The sequence below is a fragment of the Tupaia chinensis genome, unplaced genomic scaffold (genome assembly GCF_000334495.1).
Source record: "Tupaia chinensis unplaced genomic scaffold, TupChi_1.0 Scaffold000251_1, whole genome shotgun sequence".
Classification (NCBI taxonomy): Eukaryota; Metazoa; Chordata; class Mammalia; order Scandentia; family Tupaiidae; genus Tupaia; species Tupaia belangeri.
In genome coordinates, this window is record NW_006159731.1 from 1,122,476 (window position 1) to 1,132,223 (window position 9,748).

The 9,748-nt window shown below is 46.2% G+C and overlaps 1 protein-coding gene across 2 annotated transcripts in view; it reads right to left on the minus strand.

Annotated features, from left to right (window-relative positions):
- SETD9 (SET domain containing 9) overlaps positions 1-3,815 on the minus strand; it is a 12,273-nt gene extending 8,458 nt beyond the window's left edge. The window contains exons 1-2 of one of the 2 annotated variants that reach the window (XM_006148982.3): positions 3,591-3,815; positions 451-761 (exon numbers count right to left, since the gene is read on the minus strand). In XM_006148982.3, the coding sequence (XP_006149044.1) occupies positions 451-761; positions 3,591-3,688 (409 nt within the window). In that variant the 5' untranslated portion in view covers positions 3,689-3,815. Of the gene's footprint in view, positions 1-393; positions 762-3,590 lie in introns of both variants that reach the window. The other variant, XM_006148981.3, reaches the window with a different exon arrangement.
- Between the last annotated feature and the right edge of the window lie 5,933 nt (positions 3,816-9,748).

The window sequence follows — 9,748 nt, forward strand, 5'->3', positions numbered from 1 at the left end:
AGGAAGATTTTTTTATTCAATGACTTAGGGGCTTAAGTTCTATGTTTTATGTTTAACTCATACCATTTTTATCTTTAGTTATCAACTATGCAAACTAACTTATTAACTAGTGCTTTCAATATGATTTGTCAAAGTGGGCCACACTCTGTTGTAAATTTAAACAATGGTTAAAAAGAGTTTCTTAAAAGAAAAAAATGCACTCATCCCAACAAATACTTCAAGATACTTTCTAACACATAAAATAATTTAATTTCCAAATTAGAATTTTTTAAATCTATAGAAATACGAGTTTAAAATTCAACCCCTACACTACGATTACAAGCCTAGGTATTTTGTTGAATTTATATTGATTGGTATATAAGAAACTCTTGGCAAAGTAATAACTGCTGTTACCAGGATACATAGATACAACCGCGCCTTTCGGTACCAATCCTTTAGTAACGAAGACACCTTTTCCAGCAGAAATCAATGAGCTAGTTGCTCGGGCAATGCTGAAACCCAATGTCCTATATAGAATTTCTTCTGGTTTAAAAATATGTTGCTGTTGACATTTGTTTTCAAGCAGTTTCACCCTTTGATGCTGAACTGCCAGCAGGTCTTGATATTTTGATTTAACAGGTTCTGGAAGCAGAGTCAAGATATCGGATTGCTTATTGAAATCATTTAAGAACAGAGCCTGGAAAACTTTCAGTAGTGTTTCTAGGACATCTTCATCTGAGATAACTTTGTCTTTGGATTCCTCAGGAACATATCGGAGGGTCCTGAAAATGGGAAAAGTTTCTATTCACTACTCTTCAACTGATAAAAGCCAGACTGTCTTGATGCTTTTTGGGTTACAGTCCTTAAGATTATTCTGATACATGTTTTAAGTGCAAAAACTAAGAAGTTTGGATCCAGCCTTGGCGGTGCAGATGGTAGCAGTTGTGTGAACTACAGTGAGAGAAGACTCATGGCTAATCACAGGTTTGGATCTTGAGTCAAAACACACAGGCTGGGGACCAGCAGTTGTATGTTGCTGGACTCCCATGTAGTCAACCGCAGTTCGAGCCTCTGACCCAGTGACTTAAACTGACCCCAGGTGCGTGTGCGTGCGTGTCCAAGATCCCGAGAGGAGAATGGAGGAGAAGGGATTGCGGCATGACCATCCCCCGTGAGGGGATGATTTTCTCACTTTCTGTCTCTCTGTCTCTTTCTGGAGAGCGCACATGCCCTATAGCAAAAGCCTTTCCAAAAGAAAAACACAACAAAAAACAAAAAGCACATAGGGTACTGGGCTGGCCCAGGAGCCTAGTGGCTGAGGGCAGCTGGATCCCACATGGCCAACTGCAGCTGGAGCCCCAGTTTGGCATCCTGAAGAACATGCCTGGCACCTGCACTTGTGTGTTGGCAGTCGGACAGGATTGAGAAATGGACATGGTATTATGGCTTAACCATGTCCCACTGGAGGGTGCTTTCTCTCCCTCTTCCTCTCGCTCTCTAGTTCTCTCTGGCTAGTGGATGTGTCCTCTGGCAATTAAAATGCACACATATACACACATGCGCGCGCACACACACACATACACACACACACACACAGAGTGCAAACGCACCCAGGATACTGAGCAGCTGGACTGTGGAAGAAGAGCGAGGTGTGACAAGACCTTGTCCAGGGTGACTCCCTCCATCCTTCTCTGACCTTGTCCCCAAGTGTGTGTCTTCCCTCATAAATACACTAAAACAAAGGAATCTAAGATGTTTGGAAAAGAACTGTTGGGTAACTCTAGTTATCTAACTCCCAACAATACTGCACAAGTAGCCAATATTTATGAAAGGCCCTTTCTGTACCAAATGCTATTGAGTCCTGACACACATTATCCCATTTTGCCAGCAAGGACACCCGAGGCTTAGCGATGTTGGGGAACTTGTCCAAGGAGCTCAGCTCTGTCCCCCAGTACATCCCTAAACTACTCGAATGCTATACCATGAGAATTCTCTTATTGTCATGGCTTTTTAAAGTAGGTGTGTAGTTTCGAAGATAAATTTAGCATTATACAGTTTGCCACATTTTCTCTCAGGAGTACTAACTTCTTTAACGACTGTATTGCTTTTATTTCCCTACCTGCATTTTTTGGTACTAACTGTATTATTTTTACTTCTGAACACAAAGGGAGCAATTCCCACCTCACAATTCTAGTCAGGATGCATCTAAATTCATGTTTCTGTAGCATGAAACTTAGGGAAAGGTCTTTGGGTTCCAGTTTTCCGGAACGGGTCTTGAATCAGTGGGCCCATTCCGAGAGCGGTGTTGGCTGCCCGCAGGTCACCAGCCCGCTCTCAATACGCCAGCAGTGACACTAACCGCACCGACCGCATCCGCAGCCCAGCCCGCCGAGGAGCTTTAGCTACTCCAAGGGGCCGAACTCACACACAGCCCAGCTGGTTCCACTAGCCAGCTAGCTAAGGAGCTATGGATGAACCTTGGTTTGGCTGTTCCGAACAAATTACGACGCCGCGGTGGAGAAAACGCTATGCAGTAAATGTTTTAAGTTTTTACTTTTTGCTCTGATACACGTCCCCTGCCACTGAAGACTACATAGGGAAGAACACATGCCACGACCCGCGCGCGACTCCGGCCTCGCAGGCCTCTCAGAGAGGCACATAGCGGGAGACCCCAGGCCCCACCCCCGTAAGCCAAGTTCCCGCTCCAGGACCAGCCGGCCTCCAGCTCCCTCGGCCTCTGCCTTCCCGCCTCTCCTTCCATAGGCTCGTAGGCGGCGTCAGGCTCCGCCCGCCCAATTTAACCTAATACGCCCGCCTCAGCCACCTCGGCCCCGCCCACCCAATTCCGCCCGCCGCAGGCCCTCCCACTTTAGCCCGCCCTACTTAACTCTAATCCACGCTCCTCAGACCCTTCGGGCCCTCGGTTCCGCCCACCCCGATTCCGCCCACTTTAGGTCGCTGGGCCCAGGCCCCGCCCACCTGCCGGTCCGTCCCCCTTAGGTCGTTACGCAACCCCAGGATCCGCTCACCGTGGGTTCTCTCTCCTTAGGTCCCTGGCCGCCTCAGGCTCCGCCTACTGCAGGCGCGCCCTCCTAGGCCCCTGGCCCTCCTCGGGCTCCACAAACCGTGGGTCCGCCCTCCTTAGTCCTTACTCGTCTTCAGGCTACGCCCGCCCCAGGCCCGCCCTCCTCAGGTCCGTTGGCTCCCTCGGGCGCCAGACACCTTGGTCCCACCTTCTTTTGGTTCCTTTGCCTCAGGCCCCGCCCACCCAGGACACCAGACTGTTTAGGTCGTTACGCAGCTTCAGGCCCCGCCTGCCGGAGGCCCCCCCTTAGGCCCCTTGGCCCCCTCGGACTCCGCCCAATACGGCCCTGGGCCACCTCAGGCTCCGCCCACACAGGACTTCGTCCTCTTTGGTTCGCTTTGCAACTTCAGACTCCGCCCCCGGGGGCCCGCCCTCCATAGGCCCAAGGCCCCCGTCAGGCTCCGCCCGCAGTGGGCTTTACCAGCCTGTGGCCTAGCGGCCGGCGGAGCGGCGCGGCCTGGGTCCGTAGGAGCGTCGCGGCTGGTTACAGGCACTCGGCCCAGGGCCAGCCGCCCCGCCCTGTCACCTTGGGTTGTGGTTTAGGTTCAGCGCGATCCAAGGAACGAAGCGGTACTTGTAACGGCGCCATCGATGCCACAGACCCCGCAGCAGGCTGCCCGCCATGGCTGCCCCTATGGCGCCGTGAGGACGACAGCGCGGGAGAGGCGGGTCCCGGTCTCGGGCTCACCCCAGCCCTGGGAGGAGCGAGGTTCGTGCTGTCCCGCCCTCCTCGGGCTCCGCCCTCTTTGTCCCTGGCACCGCCTGGCTCCGGCATCCCGCCGGGTTCTTCCCTTCTGAATCCGAGGCGTGCGGAGCTGGAAACCGGCTCTGGTATTGCGTGCCAGCCCCTGCGGTCCCCACCGCACACTCACTACCGCGGTTTTGCGCTCAGGGTCACAGGGCTTCAGGCGGCATCCCAGGACTGACCGCCTCGTTTATTTCTCAACGCTCGCCCGGCTTTTCCTGATTCCGCTCCGCGTTCTGCACCGTCTCCCATCCCTGTTCAGCTCCTACTCCCTCCTCCTAAGTACCCTTCTTCCTGACTAGGTTGTCTCTCAGCAAACGAACAGTTTCGCTTCTATCCTGTTACTTTCATGGGAGTTTTGCGACTATATGTGTGTAATATATAATAACAAAATGTGATGGTGGGCCCTGCTGAGGTGGCTCAGGAGGTAGGGGGCCACTTGGAGGCCCAGGTTCCTAGGAGGGCCCCCCTAATCGTAGTTGGCTGGGAGGCTCTGGCAAGGGAATCACAGACCCCATCAAATAGACCTCCCCTTTTCCTCTCCCCTCTTTCTCATAGTAAAACAACCAAAAAAGGTAATGTCCTGTTTCTTTTTGTTTTTATGCCAAAGAGTACCATGTGTCATGAGAGAGAAAGACGTTCTCTTTCAGAGAAAGCATCCCCGAAAGACCTGGTTATGCCGCAACATTTTTTCCCTCTAGGATTCTGTGCTTGGGAGAGGGCTCCTAGTGTGTTTTTGTTTTTTTGAGATGTGGTGGGGTATGGCCACTCCTCAATACCTTATCCATTCTCAGTCTTAGGATTTTGGGGACCCACGCACACGCTCTGGGCATGAGTTTTAAGGTACCAGGTCTGAGATTTGAACCGTGGTCGAATATGTGGGAGTCCAAGCAATGTAATCATTCCACCATCTGCTGGTCCCTCTAGTATATTTTTCAAACTACAGGGAGCAGGACACAGTCAGGACTACAGGGACTGGTCTGCTATGTAGAGTCCAGCTGCTTCTGAACATCCCTTAACCATGGCGCTACGGTCTGGCCTGGTGATGTTCTGTATTTACTCCAGTTTTTCTCTTCATGCTTCCAAACACCCAAGGCAAGTTTCTGACATACATGAATACCTGATAAGATATCACCATAATCAAGGTAGTGAACATTCTCCTTGCTTCCAAAGGTTCCTTTATTCCCTTCTGTAATCTTTCTACCAGACCTCCCAACCCTCAAGCAGCCATTGATCAGCTTTTTGTCACTACAGATGAATGTGGTCATGATGTAATTATCCTTTTAGTATATTCTGGGATTCGATTTGGTACATTTGTGTCTAGAAATTTTGCTTCTGTGTTAATGACAGATATTGGTCTACAGTTTTCTTGTACAGTAGTTGTCCCTGTATCCATAGGGGAAGGTACTGTTTCAAGAAACCCAGTAGATGCTCAAATGGCATATAGTACTGAACCCTATATATACGTGGTGTTTTCCTTATATATACAGATTTACGATTAAGTATAATTTATACATTATGTGCAGTAAGAGACTAGCAACAGTAACCAATAATAAAAGACTATAACAATGTACTGTATTAAAGTTAGGTGAAGGTGGTTGTGCTTTTTCTCTTAAAATACTGGCCAAGATTTGGCTCTGGGTAATTGATATAAAGGACAAGAGGGGATCATTGTAATGTCTTTTCTGGTTTTGGTATTTAGGATAATGCTGGCTTCATTAGAATGAAGTGGGAAATAGTCCCCCCATAGGTGAAATTTTGGAATGACTTTACCAGGGGTCTTCAAAATATGTGTTAGGGGGGTATGGCCACTCCTCAATACCTTATCCATTCTCAGTCTTAGGATTTTGGGGACCCACGCACACGCTCTGGGCATGAGTTTTAAGGTACCAGGTCTGAGATTTGAACCGTGGTCGAATATGTGGGAGTCCAAGCAATGTAATCATTCCACCATCTGCTGGTCCCTCTAGTATATTTTTCAAACTACAGGGAGCAGGACACAGCCAGGACTACAGGGACTGGTCTGCCATGTAGAGTCCAGCTGCTTCTGAACATCCCTTAACCATGGCGCTACGGTCTGGCCTGGTGATGTTCTGTATTTACTCCAGTTTTTCTCTTCATGCTTCCAAACACCCAAGGCAAGTTTCTGACATACATGAATACCTGATAAGATATCACCATAATCAAGGTAGTGAACATTCTCCTTGCTTCCAAAGGTTCCTTTATTCCCTTCTGTAATCTTTCTACCAGACCTCCCAACCCTCAAGCAGCCATTGATCAGCTTTTTGTCACTACAGATGAATGTGGTCATGATGTAATTATCCTTTTAGTATATTCTGGGATTCGATTTGGTACATTTGTGTCTAGAAATTTTGCTTCTGTGTTAATGACAGATATTGGTCTACAGTTTTCTTGTACAGTAGTTGTCCCTGTATCCATAGGGGAAGGTACTGTTTCAAGAAACCCAGTAGATGCTCAAATGGCATATAGTACTGAACCCTATATATACGTGGTGTTTTCCTTATATATACAGATTTACGATTAAGTATAATTTATACATTATGTGCAGTAAGAGACTAGCAACAGTAACCAATAATAAAAGACTATAACAATGTACTGTATTAAAGTTAGGTGAAGGTGGTTGTGCTTTTTCTCTTAAAATACTGGCCAAGATTTGGCTCTGGGTAATTGATATAAAGGACAAGAGGGGATCATTGTAATGTCTTTTCTGGTTTTGGTATTTAGGATAATGCTGGCTTCATTAGAATGAAGTGGGAAATAGTCCCCCCATAGGTGAAATTTTGGAATGACTTTACCAGGGGTCTTCAAAATATGTGTTATGAAACAATTCATGTATTTTGGGACCAGCAGGTGGTGTGGTGGTTAAGGTGCTGGACATTGCCACATGGCTGACCACGGTTCAAGTCCCAGACCTGGAGACATGCTTTCTCACTTTCCCTCTCTCTCTCTTGTGGGAGGCTGCGCACCAGCGAGTCTGCCGAGGCCATTTTCATGAGTCTCTTACTATTGCCATCTTAGGCTCAGAGAGCAAACAATTACACAATGTCAAAGGCCATGATTGGCTCCCCTTCAAAACCTAACCTTCAAAACCATACTCTGATTGGCCACTAACCATGGTGCTCACCAATTGGCGGAAGCTAGAATCCCTCAAATTTGCATATCCGGCACCTCATGATTTGTCCACAAAAGCAACCAATCATAATCCACCTTTTACAATCCTTCATTTAACCAGTCACCACCCACCAACATGTATATAACCACGATCCCTGGCCCACAATAAAGGGACTATCCTGAAGAGTTGTAACACTGTGTCCTCTCCGTGTTGTAACACTGTGTCATCTCCACGTCATCTCCACTGTTGCTCGTCCTGTCTCTCACTCCTTCCCTCAGGAAATCTGTTTGACTGTCCTGCGGGTCCGGACACTCTCTTGTCAAATTTTTAAAAAATGAATGAATAAATACAGAAATTTTTGAATGAAAATAAACTTATACTTCAATTCCATTCTTTCATGAATTTTTAAAGTACCCTCATACTGCCCCAACCCCCTCCCCTCAACACACACACATTCAGGATAACTTTCAACAAAATTGAGTTCCAATGGGGACAAACTATATCTTCAAATAAACAAGTGCTTTCAATGAAAAATGTGTTGGTGCCATTTCTTCAGGCTAGAGAAATGGCTCCCCTATTCTTTGCCTCAAAGCAAGGGCAAACCCTAACCTAAAGTCAAACAGCTCAGATAGAGTAAACATTCAGGCAAATGGCAGTGGCCTCAGGACTACTGTGTTCTATTCTGAAAGAAAGAGGAAGAAAATCTATCAGTGTCTCTCTCTCACGTTAATCTGATATAGGATGCCAGCAAACTCAGGAGGCTTTTCCCTCATTCTTCATGCTTAGTAACTTGGCATAATCCAGACTTATCTGACTTGCTAAATGGAACCAATTCAGTACTAGGATTTTTTTTTTTTTTTTGGAGAGGTTTTTGCTATAGGGCACGAGCACTCGCCAGACAGACAGAGAGAGACAGAGAGACAGAAAGCGAGAAACCACCCCCCAGGGGGATGGCCACGCCGCAATCCCTTCTCCATTCTCCTCTCGGGATCTTGGGCACGCATGCACATGCGCCCGGTGTGAGTTTTAAGCTACCGGGTCCAGGACGCGAACCGCGGTCGACTACGTGGGAGTCCAGCGACATAACCATTACACTAACTGCTGGTCCCGAGTACTAGGTTGTTTTCATAAATGGCATACAAAAAAAAAAAAAGAACCTTTATAACTAGTTGAATTCTTACCAATAGTAGTTCTTACATATATTTCCAATGTTTTTTTTTTTTTGAGAGACTTTTTTCCCCTTATAGGTTGCATGCGCTTGACAGACAGACAGAAAGTGAGAAATTAACCCCTGGAGGAATGGCCATGCTGCAGTCCCTTCTTCTCCATTCTCTTAGGATTTGGGGCATGCACGCATATGCGCCCAGCATGAGTTTTAAGCTGCCGGGTCTGGGACCCAAAATGTGGTGGACTACCATGGGAGACCAGTGATGTAACGTTATGCCATCTGCTGGTCCCTCCAGTGCTTTTTGTATTTGTGGTTAAAATTGATTGTTGGCTAGTTAAATAATTTATTAAAACATTCTTCTTATAAAAAGTAGAAACATGATAGATAAATCTAAAGTCTCCTTCAACCAAACCCAATACCCTGTACTTCCACCAAACTGATCCTTTCTCCCTCCCCTTGCAATTGTGTTATCAAACCAAATTAAATAAGTAAGTCTTTAAAAAAAAAAAAAAAGAGAGAAGTTATCAGACTGATGTGTTTTCTACCCATCTCATTTCTATGTATTTATATAGTAGGTATGTTCTCATAGAAAATACATAATATTTTGTGAAAGTGTTTTCAAATACTATAGGTAGTCACAACTTTTTTTTTTTTTAAAGGGTGTTATTATAAGGCACGAGCACTCTCTGGAGAGAGACAGAGACAGAGAGAGTGAGAAATCACCCCTCAGAGGAGGTGGCCACACTGTCATCCTTTCTCCATTCACTTCCCTGGACTCTGGGCATGCATGTACAGGCACCAGGTGAGATACTCAAGCTGCCAGGTCCAGGACTCTAACCGCAGTTGGCCCTATGGATCCAGCACCTTAGTCACCATGCCACCGGCTGGCTTCACCACAACTTCTTTAATTTACTCAAAAATTTACTAAGATCTACTTATATTAGTTCGTATAAGTTACTTCAGTTTTTATAAGTTACTTCGTTCTTCTACTTCTAAGGTATTACCTTCAAGTTTAATATTTACTATAATTTTCTGGCAGGTATGTTTTATGGAGCTTTTTGAAGGTTCTAGTTTTGGTTATCCAGGTATTTTTGTTTGTCTTAAATTTTAAATGAATAATACATATCACGTTCTTTACTCTGCTATTGATAGAGATCCTGTACATTTAGCTTCTCTTCATTCTTCTGTTCATATAATCACACATTGCCAAATGTTGAACCATCCTTGGGTTTCTGAGAAAACTACTCGAGTTATGACTACCTGTTTGGTCAGACTCTCTAGATCTTTATATGTAATATTGTTGTCATCCCAAAGTATGTTTTACATTTTTCAGATTAAATTCACCAGTGAAACCATCTGTGTTTACAGTTTTTAGGTTTTTATTTTTCTTTTCTTTTTTTGGAGAGCTTTTTTTCTTATTGGGCACGTGCACTCACCAGAAAGACAGAGAGATGGAAAACGAAAAATCACCCCTCAGAGGGGATGGCCATGCCGCAGTCCCTTCTCCTCCATTCTCCTCTCGGGATCTTGGGCACGCACTCACACACACCTGGCATGAGTTTAAGCCACTGGGTCCGGGACTCGAACTGCGGTCGACTACATGGGAGTCCAGCAACATAGCCATTACGCTAACTGCTG